The 17,376-nt window shown below is 43.3% G+C and overlaps 1 protein-coding gene across 1 annotated transcript in view; it reads left to right on the top strand.

Moving 5' to 3' along the window:
- SPON1 (spondin 1) overlaps positions 1-17,376 on the top strand; it is a 315,018-nt gene that overhangs the window by 4,749 nt on the left and 292,893 nt on the right. The window contains 1 exon segment of the mRNA NM_174743.2: positions 16,224-16,330. Within this exon segment, the coding sequence (NP_777168.1) occupies positions 16,224-16,330 (107 nt within the window).

The raw sequence follows: 17,376 nt of genomic DNA, 5'->3' as shown, positions 1-17,376 counted from the left end.
CGGTAAAATTATATGTTTGAAAAGTATATACATAGAATATGAAAAACTTAAGCTGGATGAGGTCTTTTAAATAAACTTTGTACGTAGTGGTGTTTTAGAATTAAGCACTGCTGATGATATTGTAATTATTTATAAGTGACTCTCTTGTTTCCTTTTTTCGTTTTATTATATAACTTTAATTTTTAACTTTTGCTCTCTTTTTATAAGTATTTAGTTCAAATCAATAATAAAAATTAAAAAGATGTATACATATATAAATGCTTAATTGTTGTGGGGCTTGTTCCTTTGAGTTTGATGATACACAAAAGTCAGAGCATACAAAAAATGAAAGCATATAAATTGAAATTTTTCAAGGTTTAAAACTTGAGTACTTACCTATACAAGTTAAGTTGTCCTTCTCCAGCTGGCTGACTGAACTGGAACAAGAGATTATAATTGTTGGTATGTTCACAAACATGCTGTTTGCTTATTATACATAGAATGACAGATGTAGATCAATACCAATTTCTGTAGAGGAAAAAACTTTAGCCATCTTGTATTAATCAGGATACAGGCTAAGTTCATTACAAAAAGACCAGAAAATACAATATTTTAAATGAGAAGTAATGCTGGGAAAGATTGAGGGCAGGAGGAGAAGGGGATGACAGAGGATGAGATGGTTGGATGGCATCACTGACTCGATGGACATGGGTTTGGGTGGACTCCGGGAGCTGGTGATGGACAGGGAGGCCTGGCATGTTGTGGTTCATGGGGTCTCAAAGAGTTGGACACAACTGAGTGACTGAAATGAAATGGAAAGTCCATGGTGATGGGCAGTTTGCTCCACGTGTCTACCCAGGAACCCAGGTTCCTTCTGTCTTGTTGCTCTGCCTCTTTTAGCACTCTACAGCCCAGAAGTAGCCACAAGTCACAGTACCTGAAACATGGCTAGTCCAAATTAAGCTGTGCTATACATGTAAGACACACACTGGTTGTTGAATAATTAGTATTAGAAAAATAATAAACTTCTTGTTAACAATATTTTGTATTGATAACATGTTGAAATGATAATTGTTGTTGTTTAGTTGCTAAGTCATGTCCAACTCGACCGCATGGACTGTAGGCCACCTGACTCCTTTGTTCATGGGATTTTCTGGGCAAGAACACTGGAGTGGGTTGCCATTTCCTTCTCCAGGGAATCTTCCTGACCCAGGGATTGAACCTGCATCTCCTGCTTGGCAGGCAGAATCTTTGTACCACTGAGCCACCAGGGAAGCCCCAATAATTGCATATGCAGGCTAAATAGAATATAGTTAAAATTAATTTTACTTGTTTTTCATTTGTTTCTGCCGTTGCTGCTGCTAAGTTGCTTCAGTCGTGTCCAACTCTGTGTGACCCCATAGACGGCAGCCCACCAGGCTCACCCATCCCTGGGATTCTCTAGGCAAGAACACTGGAGTGGATTGCCATTCCCTTCTCCAATGCATGAAAGTGAAAAGTGAAAGTGAAGTCGCTCAGTCATGCCTGACTCCTAGTGACCCCATGGACTGCAGCCCACCAGGCTCCTCCATCCATGGGATTTTCCAGGCAAAAGTACTGGAGTGGGGTGCCATTGCCTTCTCTGTCATTTGTTTCTACTGGACACTTATTAACAAGTAAAATGAATTTCCCCTGGAAAAATAATGTCTCACATTCTCTTACTCAGTGACAGGTCATCTAGGTGACCTGTCTGTTTCTCAATGGCGTGTGAATCAGTAAAGGGAAGGAGTGTTGGGGCGTGTGTGTGTGTGTGTGTGTGTGTGTGTGTGTGTGTGTGTGTGTGTTTGCATGTGATGTGCTGATAGGGTTCATACCGAGAAGAAAAAAGGGGTCAATATGTCAGAGTAGCTTGTCTGTCTCACCCTCTTCCTCAGTAAAGGAGGAAGCAGCAAGAAAGGAAGAGGAAGAAGTTGGTAAAGCAAGAAAATGCAAGAGAGGGAGAGGAAAAAAGAGAAGAGGGGGAAGAAGAAAGAGAGGAAGGGGGAAGGAGGAAAGAAAAACTTCACTGGGATATACACTTAGAATGAAAAAGAACGAATTTACATTTTTTTAGAGTTTAAAAGTCTTAATGAAGAATATAATTTTCATCCTCTTAATGGATAATTTCCCTCAAATCAGACCCCATTGATCTGGTATTGTTTTATTAAGATTAATTTTAAAATAAGTGCTCTTAATTTGCTATGGAATTTACTAAATTTTCTGATGTCAAAGTTTTTAATTGATATAGTTGATTTACAATGTTGTTAGTTTAAGGTGTACAACATGGTGAATCTATATATGCATATATTCTACATATATTCTATATATACATACATGTGTTTTTTTCAAGAGAAGAGTCCTATCTTACTTGAGGGTTAGATTCAAGGGTCATTATGGAAAGCAAAAATCACATAAGTGAAAATTACTCCTTACAAATCCTTTGCAATTGTACATAAATGATCACATGGATACTAGATTCAAACTAGCCTTATTTATGTGTCCCTGCAGATAGTTTTGTTAGTGGGGAATAGAAACATATTGATATTTCTCAGGAAGTCCAGCATCTACTTTTCCCTCCAACATTGGAAGAGACCAGTGTTTCCTTGGTTGAATACTGTACAAAACCATTGGTTTGCTCGTCCTTAGACACTGACGTGACAAGTACGAAATACTCACCATCTGATGAACTGAGAGAACCAAGAGCCCCAGCTCATGCTCACTCAGGCATGTGAATACATGTATGTGCATGAGTGAACATGAAGTGGCAAGTGGCCCAAATGATCTCAAGTATTATTTCCTCTCTCTGTTTGTAATCTGATGGTGTGCAATTGTGTCTGATTCCAGTCACATGCACTTCTCTGGAGCACCTGTGTCAGAGAGCTCACCATGTCACACAAAGCTTTCTGTGTGGCTGGCTAGCTCTTGCTGATTTAAAGTTTCCCGTTTTTACGGGGTGTCTTGGCTGGGCTGGAGTTGAGGCTAGGATAGGAAGTGTAAGCAGTTAGGTAACACCCCAAGAAGGCCTTTTTGAGCTCTGCATAGACAAGGCTTCTAACTTTCAGAGTACTCAAAACTGCCATGAAAAGTTCAGGGAAACTTTAAACAGGGGCCCGCTCACATCCACTGATTTGCTGGGGTCCAGGAGACCCATAGGAAATAACCTGGATCCTGTCTACTGTTGTAGTTCCGATATTTGAAAACACAGACCAGGTGGCGGGGGGAAGGACAGGGAAGGCCCACAAAACACTGTGTGGGGGGATGGGGTGGATGCAACAGTGGGAAGACCTGAATTCTTGGCGCTATAGGAAGCTCTTCTGAGGCTTCTCCTCTTCTGCTCTTCTTCCTTTTCCCCCTCTCCTTCTCTCTCTCCATTTTCTTTTCCTCCTCTTCTTTCTGTACCTCCTCTTCACAGCAGCAACCCTGCCCTTTGAATTTCCCAAATACACCAAGCTCATTTCCACCCCAGGGCCTTTGTATATGTTCTTCTCCATGCCTAGAATGCCCTCCCCCTGATCTTTCTATGGCTCACTCTGTCTTTTATGTCTCAGCTCAGATGTCATCTCTTTAAAGAGGCTTCTCTGACTACCAATTTATGGTCCCCATTACTTTTGCCTGGTTTTATTTTCTTCATAGCCCTGAACTACTCTCTGAAATGGTCTTGTTTATCCCCTGCTTCCTCAAGCTAGAATACAAGCTTTATGAGAGCAAAGACTTGTCCTTTCTTATTGGCTACTTTATTGCCAGCACCCAGAACATTGTGTGGCCCTCACAGGCACTAAATCATTATTTATAGAAAAATGAAAGTGTTGTTAAAATCCCAAGAACCCCTCTAAGAGAGAGATGTGAGATCTCCCTCTAAGAGAGCTGGATAGAAGGAAGGGACAGCATTTTTCCCTCTGCCAGACAGAGGTGAGGCCAAGGGATGGGGACAGATGGCAAGGATCTCCAGGCGGTGGCAGCAGAGAGAGAGGATGCTCAGTGCCCTGGGGGTATTGGCTGGAGCCTGAGGGCTGGCAGATGGTCTGGGTCCAGGGTGAAGGCTGTTGGAAGGGAAGGACTGGCAGTCCTGTGCACGGTGGAAAGCGGGATTGTTGATGGCTCAGAGGTGAGGAGCACACAGACAGCAGGCAAGAGAGCAAAGGGAAGCAGCTGCCAGCCTCAGATGCTGACTCTGACTACCTGGAGAAGAGGGCACAGGGGATTGTTGAGCCCTCAGACCTAGACACCAGTTATTAAAGTGACTTTCCCTGAAATCAGCACTTTGTGGAGTCATTTGCGTGGTTTCTAAACCTAGCTATGCGTCAGAATCACTTGAAAAGCTAAATACAAACACACACACACACACACATATATATATATATCTTCACTGGCCCCACCCTAACAAAAGGTTGGATTCCAGAAATCTATATCCTTTCTATCTTTTTTTAAAGCAAGATGATGAGACACAAAGAGAAGGTGGCGACTTCCCTGTGATTGTGCTTCCCCATCCCCATGTCTCCAAGCCCTACCCCCAGCCTCCTAGTCCCACATACTTTAGCACCAGGTCACTTCACGGCCCTGTCCCGTTACTGTCAACACAGTGGCCAGTGGCATGTCCTTAAAACCGATGACACAGTGGTGGCATTCCCCTGCCTTGGCTGTGAAGTGGTGGGAGGGAAGGGCTGCAAGCTTCCTCTAGGTGACAACACTCACAGATGAGCGGTGCCTGAGCCAGGATGGACTGCATCGTAGTGTACATCTCAGCAGCCAGAGACTGCCTGACGTGTAACTTCTGCTCTTCGTTTGGGGCCTGGCTTTTGGAGTCCAGCAAAGTAAGGTCTCCCTTGGCCATATGGCAGACCTTGAGGTGTCTGTGGAGAAACAGCTGTCCTAAGTTCTGATTAAATTGCTTGTTTCTTCAACCGTTCTTTGTAGGACCCTGTTTCTTATTCCCTGCACCTTAGACTCCAGATGTGCTCTGATAGGGAGGGAACATGGTGGAAGGATTATCTCCCCTGTTCTGGACACTGTGTTTGTGTTAAGCTTGCCAGGTCTCGTGTTCGCTGTTTTGGCAGCTGTGTCATACTCTGGAATCACACTGAGCTTGCAGCCAGCAAAAAATTCCTGCGATTTGATGGGAAGGCTGGCTGCCCTCCTTTCCCTGGACTAGTGAAACTAGTCCTTGAATATCAGCTTTGACATGATTCCCCATTAGACTTAGTCCAGCATGTTTGAGCCCATCCTGCTAGCTGTCAACCATTTATGAATCTGGATTCTGTCACTGAGTGACCTATTCACATAATCTAATTTTGGATCATCCACAATTTTGACAAGCAAGCCTTAGAAGTCTTTGTCTAAGAAGTTGGTAAGAAAGATGAGCAGGTCAGGGCTTAGGACAGAGCATTCTGACCTGCCTTAAAATCTTTCTCTAAAAAGCTGACATCCAATTAAAATAGCTTGAAAGTCAACCAATCTTCTGTTACCTCAATGGCATTTGAATACTAACTGCCACCCTGCTGGTCAACCACCTCAGTTTAGTTACAGATACTGTTTCTTTAGCTTGTTAATGAATCTTACAGTCTAGGTCGAATTATTTTCTTTCTTTGCTCCCAAATTAGTCCAGAGTCTTTCCACTGCAAGTAACAGGAACAAAGTCTAACTAAAGCAAAAATAGAATTATTGAGCCCTATATTTGGAAAGTCCAAGGGTGGATCTGGCTTCAGGTTTAAATGGATCTAGGGACTTAAACAAAGTTCTCTCTCTTTCTCTTTTTCTCTCCCTTTTCCTTTCCTCTCCATTGTTCCCAGTCCCTTTTTTTTTTTTGCCTTCTCTCTCCTTCCATCCTTTATCTCTTGGCTGCATTTTTATGTGTTGACACAGTTTTTCTTACTGCAGATAAACTTTCTCTAGGGAATGCCAGGGAAGGTAACTGTTAACAACCTTCAGCGAAAAGTCTTTCAATCAGTTCTGTAAGTGAAAGAAAAGTGCTTTTCCCTTTAATTCCAAACTGAAAAATTCCAGGGAAGGGTTCTGATAGGTCACATACCCAGGGGAATGGGAAACATTACAATATGGAGGTAAATTGCTTCTGTGTCACTTCTGTGACTTGATAGTTCAGGAGGGAGAAGGGGGACAGTGATTGCAGCCCCAAAGATTACATGGTCAGGGGAAAGGGAGATGCAGGTGTCTTCGACAGCATGTGTTAGAATTTCCTTCCCTAGTCTGAATCCCCAGCTGCATTCTCTTGGCTAATATATCTCTGATTCCTCAGGCGCATCCTTCCCATCCATTCCTCTTCCCATCTACATATTGGTAAGCTCAGGACCCATTCACCTGGCCCCCAGCTATTCCACAGTGAGGGAGCATATGGGGGAAAGAATGAACTTCTGTTGAGTTGTTGCAATGTACTTTGTATACCGTATCTCCTTTAGTCTTTATGACAAATGCATGAACTGATAGTGATGATCCCTCTTTTAGAGAGGGGAGGAAACTCATTTATCTTTAAATATATTTTATTAGCAAAATTTATAAATACTTCACATTATAAACATTCATTAATTAGTTGTCATAATAACAATATAAATACTATTAGTGCCATTTTACAGGAGATTGTCAGCTGAGATAATGAGAAGTTAAATAATCAGCCCAAGGTAACACGTAGAAAGCAGAGGGCATGGCAACCCACTACAGTGTTCTTGCCTGGAGAATTCCCATGGGCAGAGGAGCCTGGTGAGCTACAGTCCATGGGGTCCCAAAGAGTCAGACACAACAAGTGACTAAGCACAGCACAGCAACATATAGAAAACAGGAATTTGAACCCCGATCTGTTAGCTACATCCATTATACATCCATATCTACAGCCCTTAAAACCTTAAATATGCATGATCTTTAGTTTTGAATGGGAGGGAGTTCATCTCTCCCTGGGAATGTTGGGAGCATTCATTGAGGAAGATCACCCAAGAGAACAGAATAAGCCAACCCCACCCCATGACTTGCTCACCCTTGCTCACCCAGGATTTGTAATCCTGCCATCGTATTTGCCAACCTGTCAGCAGCATCTTCTCCTGCCTACTCCTGGCGAGGTGGGCTGAACTGCCAGTTTCTAAGTGAGGCATGTGAGTCACAGCTGCCCAGAGCTCCACAAGTCGAGCAGAATCAGGACGGGACCACCGTAGCTAATGCAATCCTCCAGCAGTCCTTACAGCCAGCCCCACGTTACAAGTTAAGGCGGCAGCTCAAGTTCATTGTTGCTGATATGTGGGGCGTGAAGACGGGGCATCTCAGTAACACAGAGCAGGTGGATGGCAGTGGCTGGCCTTGCAGTGGGACTGGAATCTGGTTCAAGATCTTCTCATTGACGTTGGGACTGGAAGGGTCGGAAGCCCAGAGGTAAGGTGGTGAGAGTGGCCTAGACAAGATCCAGTAATGACAACGGGCATAGCAGATGCACTGAGGTTGATATTAGAGGGTTGACAAGACAACATTTGAAAGCCAGAAGGTTCTTTGGGAGTTAGGTGGGACTGGAGTTTTCATATACTTAGGAAGGGAGAACTCCACCTTAGGTGGAGATCTGAGGCCAGGCCCCAGTGTGCAGCATCACATATAAACAAGTCCTCATATAAATAAGGCAGGCCAGAGAGGCCCTTGCCACTGAGCTGGTTTTTAGGGAAAGGTTGTAATCCGTCTTCCAGCCTGGTTTTCCTAAAACATAAATTAATATGACATTCCCCAACTCAAACCCTCCATTGTGTTCTTGTCACCTCCAGAGTGGTATCCACACTTGTTAGCAACACTTTAAAGATGTTTCAAAACATGTGAAATGTCATGTATGAAACGAGACGCCAGTCCAGGTTCAATGCACGATGCTGGATGCTTGGGACTGGTGCACTGGGACGACCCAGAGGGATGGTATGGGGAGGGAGGAGGGAGGAGGGTTCAGGATGGATAAAAAAAAATAAAAATAAAAAAAATAAAGATGTTTCAAAGATGCTTCTCCTCTTACTCTCCTAGCCTCTTATAATATCTTCCCTCCCAGCTCGCAACAAATAAAATACAGAATTACTTCTAGTTTCCAAAGCCAAAGCTGGCCCACCATGCCTCTCCCTCTCTCTGAGATGCTGTTGTTCCTCTTGTCCACTGGACAAACTCCTATATATCATTTAATTTGCAGGTCAAATGCCCTTCCTCCACGGTGCTGCTTCTGCTAAGTCACTTCAGTCATGTCTGATTCTGTGTGACCCCATGACTCACCTTTAACTCCCCCCGTAGACTCAGATGTTCCCTCCTCTGGGATCCCAGAGCACGTCACTCATACATCGATAACACCCATCATATAAAAATACCTGCCAATGCAGCCTTTTCTCCCAGCTCTTAGACTGTGTGCTCCTAGAAGGCAGAGGCTAGGTCTTTTCTCGGTGTGTCTCTAGAGACGTAGTTCAAGACAAAATGGGTCTGTGTTCTCAGAAAGTGTACAAGTTACTAGAAGAGACCAGCATTTAACAAATAACTCACAAATATTTAATTGAGATTGGGTGAGAAGTATTCAAGGGGGGAAAAAAGTGTGTTGAAAGGCTATATTGTGTGGGGTTAGGAGGGGCTGAGTGGCCATAATAAGGCTCACTCTCTAGGGTGTGAGGAGCTGCAAAAAGACTCAATTATAAAGACTTATCCAAACCTGCACAGAACCTGGCCTGTGACTATCAGCCCCAAAGACAATGATCTCCACCTCAGTCCTCTCAGTGGTCGTCCATTGTCACCTACTAGTTTTTCTCTGGAGACTCAGCCTCTGGAGATTGACCCTGAGGACCAGCTTTTTAAAACTCATTGTTGGTTAATCAGCTTGCTGAGTGTCATGATCTTTATGATCATCATCATCATTTCAGTCATCATCTTCATTCCCAACATCACCAAGACCACCATTATCATCCTTTACAATTTTGAATCCTTTATATATATGCCAGGCTCTGTGGTAAATGTTTATTTAGTCATCTTTACATTCCTAAAGAAAGATAATATCATTAACCCCATTTTTTAAAAATGAGTATCAGGGAGGTTAAATAAGATCATATACTTATTAAGTGGTAGCTCTGGGACTGTAATCTGAAATCTTTGCTTTTAACCAGTTCCCTGTATATGCTCACAGAGTGGCTCCAAATGGACTTTAAAATTTTTTTTATTTTAATCCTTCATAAGCTTTTTTCTTTAATATCCTGGGTCTCTTAATGACCTCTCTCGGGAAGCACTTGGGAGGAGTCATTAGAAGATGCTATTATTTATTGCCAAGCAGTTGTCTTCAGTCAATACTGGGACTCAGAACACGCTGCACATTTGTTCCTTTGAGGAGTCGTATAATGGGGCTCACTAGAGGGACGGGGATCTCCTCTCTTCCTTCAAATTACAGAGTGTAACACAGTCATAACCACTGATAATTATGGCTTGAAACACCAACTGCAGCCTCCAGAGCCTCCATCTTCTGGACTGTATTCAATAAGGTAAAGTAAAACCTTAGTTTTCTAGAACCTACAGGAATGCATCATTCTGGGAAGCTGTTTATGGGTAGCCCTTTAAGTGCTCTGCACAAATATACAAAAAGATCCATACTTATCATTCAGAAACATTGTTTAATAATATTCTTGTCAAAACAAAATTTTAATACAGAAAAGTTCAAAATCTTGCATCTTGGTGAATCATCACTTGTTGAATATACTTAAGCAACTGGCACCCAGATCAAGAACTAGAAGGACCTGCACTTCAGAAGCACTCCTGTGTCCCCACCCTAGATCAGCCCTGCCTCCCCTTCCCACACTTGAACGCACTGGCCTGACCTCTAGGATCATAGATTATTACTTTTCCTGGTTTGGGACTTCATATAAATGTCATTATACTTTATGTATTCTTTTGTGTCTGTCTACTTTCACTTAAGATTGTGAGATAATCCCTGTTGTTGTAGGTAGTAGTAATTTGTTTATTTTTAACTGAAAGGTTCTACTACAATGATGCTGCTGTGAATATCTGGTAGGTGTCATTTGGTGCACACATGCCTGCATTTCTGTTGATTTAGGAGAGGCAGTCCTGGGTCATAGGGAATGTATAAGCTCAGCTTCAGTAAATACTGCAGAACAGTTTTCCAGGGAAGATTGCTCATTTTCAGTTCATCAACTGAGTGTGAGAGTTCCAGTTAAGAACATTCGATAATGTTAATCCTTTGAAGGTTATTCAGTCTGGTGGACATGCAGGGGTATTTTACTGTGGATTTAATTTGTATTTCCCCATTGACAAATGAGGTTGAGTGCCTTTTCATATGTTTATTGGACATTTGGGGACCTTCTTTTGTGAATTTTCTGGAGAAGGAAATGGCAACCCATTCCAGTATTCGTGTCTGGAGAATTCCATGAACAGAAGAGTCTGGTGGGCTACAGTCTACGCAGTCACAAACAGCTGGACATGACTGAGTGACTAACACTTTTTGTGAAGTATTAGTTCATGTGAATTGCTTATTTTCTTACTTTGGGCTGTCTATCTTTTTCTTATTGATCTCTGAGAGTTCTTTATATATTTTAGATAAAAGTTTCTGGTTAAATGTATTGCCAATACCTCCTTTCACACCATAACTTACATTTTCTTATCAAAATTTTGTTTATCAACAGACATTGTTATCATTCCATTTACACATCTTGTTTATCATCAGTGTTTTTAAATGTTCTACTAAAAAAAAAAAAAAAAAAAACTTTCCCAGGCCAAGATCATTCATGTTTCATCTTATGCTACTTTCTAAAACCTTATTGTTTCACTTTTTCACATTTAGCTCTACAATCCATGTGAAATTTTGAGTATGATGTGAGGTAAAGACCAAGATCCACCTGTTTATGTACCTTTTAAAAGTTGTGTTAGTTGCTCCCTCATGTCTGACTGTTTCCTAATTGTCACTGAATATATCTTCTTTCTCCCACTGCTCTGCAGTACACCCTTAATCATAAATCAAGTTTATATGTATTTGTGTAACTTTATCTGGACCTCAAACTATTCAATCAGCCTATTTTTCTTTCCTTGCTATAGTACACAGGCTTAATTTCTATAGCTGCATTGTCTCAATAGCTGGTAGTATAAGTCATCCAACTTCGCCTTTCTTTCTCCAGGTTGCCTTATATATTCTTGGCCCTCTGCACATATAAATTTTAGAATCGGCTTGTCAATATCACAAAATCATGCTGTAATTTTAATGTAAGTTGCCCTAAATTTATAAATCAGTTTGAGAAGAATTGACATCTTTACAACACTGAATCTACCAGTCCATGAATATGATTCAGTAAATATAATTACATACCAACTCTGCTATCCACTGTGCTGGGCTAAGATGTGATTCTTACCTTTGAAGGACTTACAAATAGGTAAACAAATACTTGCACACAAAATATTTAATGTGATCATTTCATCGCTGATAATAATAAGAGCTGATATTTATTGTATCTGTTATCTGCCAACAATGGTTTTAAGGACTTTCATGCATTATTTATGCTTCACATTGATATGGTGAGGTAAATACTGTTATTAGGCCCATTGTATCAGCCAGTTCAGTAGCTCAGTTATGTCTGACTCTTTGCGAACCCATGAACTGCAGCACACCAGGCTTCCCTGTCCATCACCAACTCCCGGAGCCTGCTCAAACTCATGTCCATTGAGTCAGTGATGCCATCCAATCATCTCATCCTCTGTTATCCACTTATCCTCCTGCCTTCAATCTTTCCCAGCATCAGGGTCTTTTCCAATGAGTCAGTTCTTCGCATCAGGTGGCCAAAGTATTGAAGCTTCAGCATCAGTCCTTCCAATGAATATTCAGGGTTGATTTTCTTTAGGATTGACTGGTTGGATCTCCTTGCAGTCCAAGGGACTCTCAAGAGTCTTCTCCAACACCACAGTTCAAAAGCATCAATTCTTTAGCGCTCAGCTTTCTTTATGGTCCAACTCTCACATCCATATATGACAACTGGAAAAACCATAGTTTTGACTATTTGGACCTTTGTCAGTAAAGTAATGTCTCTGCTTTTTAATATGCTGTCTAGGTTGGTCATAGCTTTTCTTCCAAGGAACAAGCATTTTTTAATTTCATGGCTTCAGTCACCATCTGCAGTGATTTTGGAGCCCAAAGAAATGAAGTCTGTCACTGTTTCCACTGTTTCCCCATCTATTTGCCATGAAGTGATGGGACCAGATGCCATGATCTTAGCTTTCTTAGCTTACTCCTTTCCCAATTGGAATTTTAACAAGATCCAAGGGAAAAGAGCACCCAGGTCTTGATGGGGCAGTCAAAGGAAACATTACAAAAAAGATGAAAATTTAGCTGATTTCTAAAGAAGTTTGCCAGGAATGGAGGAGGTGGAACATTCCAGGTGTATGAATAGCCAAGTGGAAAAAAATAATACTGTAGGATGAAATGATGGCTTTTCAGGAAACTGCCAGTGAGAGAGTCCCAGGACTGAAATGTGGTGTAGCAGGGAATGGAAATATGGTTGGTGGAGCTTCCCGGAGAGACAGAGTCTGTGGGCCCATCAGTCTATGGAGTTTGAGCTGCAGCCTGAAGTCACTGACTGTGCAGCAGAGACTGCGTGTCTAGCTTAGGTTGGGCTCCTCAGAAGCAGGTATTATTCATTTCCTAGGGTTCCCATGTATAGTACCATAAACCGGTGGCTTAAAACAACAGAAATATATTTGCTCACAGTTCTCAAGGCGAAAAGTCTGAACTCAAGGTGCTGTCAGAGCTGTTTCCTTTTGGAGGCTCCAAGGAGTTTCTTCATGCCTCTCCTAGCCTCTGGCGGCAGTCCTTGCCATTCACTGGCTTGCAGGCGCCTCACTCCCATCTCTGCTTCTGTCATCACTTGTCATTCTTCCCTGTGTGTCTCTGCATCTCTTTGTCTAAGGACATTGGCCATAGGCACTTGGACCAACGCACTTGGACTTAGGGTCACCTTAATCCAGTATTATGATCTCATCTTGACTAATTACATCTGCAAAGACCCCATTTCCAAAAATGGTCACATTTCCAGAAACCTGAGGTTAGGCTTATAATATACATTTTAGAAGGACACAATTTAACCCAGAACAAATCCTCAGGGGATGATCGGGGTGCAAGTGACTCTTAAAGGAAGTACTCCCAGGGGAAGCCAATAAAGGGTTAGGGACCTGGGACAGGGGAGGAAGAAACCTCACCTGGCCGTGACCCCGGGTGAGCTCTGATCCTGCAGGGCTATTTAGAGATGTCACGTCCTCAGAATCGTCACCTGATGCAAGGGAGCTGGGTCTTTCGTGTTTGGCAGAGAAACTCCAGTGCCCTGAGGCTGGTCCTTCAGGAATGAGCCACAGGTGCCAGCCTCTGGAAGCAAAGGCTCATCAGTGCCAGGGCCATGTACCAGGGCACAAAGGAATTTGAGGTGATATGGGCACAGCCCCTTTATTGTCTGCCTCTTACTCTCTGTTCCCCTTCCTTCAGAAGTGTGTAGGTTGGCTTTGAAGGCCCACCACCCTAACCTAGATAACCTCAGACTGCTGTTATCTGTCTGTCTGAGATCTCTGAGGGATAGAGATCTGTCTGTCTGTCTATCCCTATCTGTCTATCCCTCAGAGATCTCAGTTCTATCTCTTGACATCAAAGTCATCAGTTTCTGGGTGCCATTGCTTAGCACCCCACATTTTTTGCTCTTCTCTACTTCATTATGTCTTTTTTTCCCCTCAACCTTTCTTCCTTACTTTCTATCTGACCTTTTATAGACATTAGTGGGGCTATCTGTCTATCCCTCAGAGATCTCAGTTCTTTCTCTTGACATCAAAGTCATCAGTTTCTGGGTGCCATTGCTTAGCACCCCACATTTTTTGCTCTTCTCTACTTCATTATGTCTTTTTTTCCCCTCAACCTTTCTTCCTTACTTTCTATCTGACCTTTTATAGACATTAGTAGCCAATCTTTGTGGTTATTCAGAAACCTAGGTTCCTTCCATCTTGTGGCTCCAATCCTTCTCCTGGGGTATCAGGGTCCTCTGCTGGATTCCCCTGCATGCAGCAGGCAGAGATGGGAAAAGAAGGATGGAGAATCATGTAGAAAATTTGGAGGGGCCAGGCAGGAAGTGGCATTCATCCTGTCCGTCCATGTTTTCCACCAGCAGGACTGGGACACAAGCAGAACAAACTGCAAGGGAGGCTGGGAATATGTTCCCGCTGAGTGCCCACAAGAAATAGATGTGTTTTGCCACATCCTCAGTTTTCATTCCAATCCCAAAGAAAGGCAATGCCAAAGAATGTTCAAACTACCACACAACTGCACTCATCTCACACACTAGTAAAGTAATGCTCTAAATTCTCCAAGCCAGGCTTCAACAATACATGAACTGTGACTTCCAGATGTTCAAACTGGATTTAGAAAGGGCAGAGGAAACAGAGATCAAATTGCCAACATCTGTTGGATCATTGAAAAAGCAAGAGAGTTCCAGAAAAACATCTACTTCTGCTTTATTGACTATGCCAAAGCCTTTGACTGTGTGGATTGCTACAAACTGTGGGAAATTCTTAAAGAGATGGGAATACCAGACCACCTGACCTGCCTTTTGAGAAATCTGTATGCAGATCAGGAAGCAACAGTTAGAACTGGACATGGAACAACAGATTGGAAAGGAGTACGTCAAGACTGTATATTGTCACCCTGCTTATTTAACTTATATGCAGAGTACATCCGGAGAAAGCAATGGCACCCCACTTCAATACTCTTGCCTGGGAAATCCCATGGATGGAGGAGCCTGGAAGGCTGCAGTCCATGGGGTCGCGAAGAGTCAGACTCAACTGAGCGACTTCACTTTCACTTTTCACTTTCATGCACTGGAGAAGGAAATGGCAACCCACTCCAGTGTTCTTGCCTGGAGAATCCCAGGGACGGGGGAGCCTGGTGGGCTGCCGTCTATGGGGTCACACAGAGTCAGACACGACTGACGCGATGCAGCAGCAGCAGCAGAAGCAGAGTACATCATGAGAAATGCTGGGCTGGGTGAAGCACATGCTGGAATCAAGATTGCCAGGAGAAATATCAATAACCTCAGATATGCAGATGATATTACCCTTATGGCAGAAAGCAAAAATGAACTAAAGAGCCTCTTGATGAAAGTGAAAGAGGAGAGTGAAAAAGTTGGCTTAAAGCTCAACATTCAGAAAGCTAAGATCATGGCATCTGGTCCTATCACTTCATGGCAAATAGATGGGGTAACAGTGACAGACTTCATTTCTTTGGGCTTCAAAATCACTGCAAATGGTGACTAAAGCCATGAAATTAAAAGACGCCTGCTCCTTGGAAGAAAAGCTATGACCAACCTAGACAGCATATTAAAAAACAGAGACATTACTTTGCTGACAAAGGTCCACATAGTCAAAGCTATGTTTTTTCCAATAGTCATGTATGGATGTAAGAGTTCGACTATAAAGACAGCTGAGCGCCAAAGAATTTTGAACTGTGATATGAACTTTTGCTTTTGAACTGTGGTGTTGGAGAAGACTCTTGAGAGAAACTTGGACTACAAGGAGATCCAACCAGTCCATCCTAAAGGAGATGAATATTCATTGGAAGGACTGATGCTGAAGCTGAAACTCCAATATTTTGGCCACCTGATGCGAAGAACTGACTCATTGGAAAAGACCCTGATGCTGGGAAAGATTGAAGGTGGGAGGAGAAGGGGACGACAGAATATGAGATAGTTGGATGGCATCACTGACTCGATGGACATGATTTTGAGTATACTCCGGGAGTTGGTGATGGACAGGGAGGCCTGGTGTGCTGCAGTTCATGGGGTCGCAAAGAGTCAGACAGGACTGAGTGACTAAACTGAACTAATAAGGAGTTTATGCTGCAAGCAGCTGAGTCTGTCTTGGGCCTATCTATGGAAGTATATAACATTAGAGAACTGTCAAGACGAGTTGCTGACCATGTACTATTTTTATCAAATTGTGGTTACTAAGAGCGTTCATCTCAGGCTTGGTGGATTCAACAATTCCCAAGGAAGATCACAGTTCAGGTGTTTCAGCAGGTTCTGAAATGTGAGAGGGGGCTGGGTGTCGAGGGTGAAAGTTCATCACTCTACAAAATGAGCCTTTCCCGCCATCACCTGCCCTTGCAGCCCACAGGTCTGGGATGCTGATGAGGGCTCACATTTATCCATTTGACAAATGGAAGACAGCTGATTCTTGTGCTTATCATCTGCTTTCTTCTTATCTTGCAGTGACGCTTTCAGCTGCCCCTCCCTCCTATTTCAGAGGATTCACCTTAATCGCCCTCAAAGAAAACAGAGAGGGTGATAAAGAGGAAGACCATGCTGGGACCTTCCAGGTAAGAACGCTTCTGGGCTTACCCAGGGTCCTCCATCGCTGTAGTAGGTTGAGGCCAGCTGCAAGGTGAGTGTGCTGCAGAGGCTGATGGAAAGGAGCGGGACAGGTATCTGAACAGGCTTTTTGTGCAATTCCCTTGACCATTGGCCGGGTGGGCCAGGGCCACGGAAAGACCCATAACAGGGTGCGCAGCAGACGCCTCAAGTCTCCCTTAAGGCCGTGGGGCTTGGCCTCCAGGCAGGGCTCTTCTGGGGCTCATGGTGCCTTGGGCAGCAGACAGCCCAGTGTGCTGAGAACTTCCAGAACCCTGGCGAGGATCCGGCTGTTTTTCCTGTGCAGCCGCTTCTTGACTGGCAATTCTCAAGTGTAAACGGAACAAGAGCTTAGGATGACCAGACTGGAGGGAGTTCAAAGCACAGGAGAAGGACTATTAAGGGAACGAAGAGATTGATTTCTGAGGGAAGATTAAAAGAATTAAACATGCTTTGCTTGGCTAAATGAACAGGGCCGAGTTGAAGAGGTGGTAATGGTCTTTAAATGTCAGTCCTCACAGAGCAGCCTCCTCCAGAGGAGGCCTCATTTGACTTTGTACAAAAGGGCGCAGCAAGACGAAAGTGGGTCAGGAGAAGAAAGGGAATCTCAAAGGCAAGGGCCCTGACAGTGAGTCATATTTCACTGTGCAACATTCTTCCAAGGGAAGTGGCGGGAACATCACCCCCTTTTCAGAGGCTTAGAAAGAGGCCAACGAGTTGTCAGAACACGTCCCAGAAGGACTGGGGCCATCCTAGGAGGAGGCCTGGCCAAATCTGCTGTAACCGTTTCTCATCTCAAATTTCCATTGTTCTGGAATCCATTTTTATCTGGCATTTGCAAACTCAGAGGGGGAAAAAAACAACAACCAAGGAAGAATACTTACACCCATAGCTGGCTGCTGGGGATTCTGGTACAATTTGTGGGTTCCATGGAGCACCCAAAATATCTTCCTTGTCCAAAGATATCTTTAACCCCTTATGGGCAGGTTGTAATTTTGAATCCTGTGATTTAAAA

Source organism: Bos taurus, chromosome 15 (genome assembly GCF_002263795.3).
Source record: "Bos taurus isolate L1 Dominette 01449 registration number 42190680 breed Hereford chromosome 15, ARS-UCD2.0, whole genome shotgun sequence".
Classification (NCBI taxonomy): Eukaryota; Metazoa; Chordata; class Mammalia; order Artiodactyla; family Bovidae; genus Bos; species Bos taurus.
This window is presented reverse-complemented; position numbering and strand designations above follow the sequence as displayed.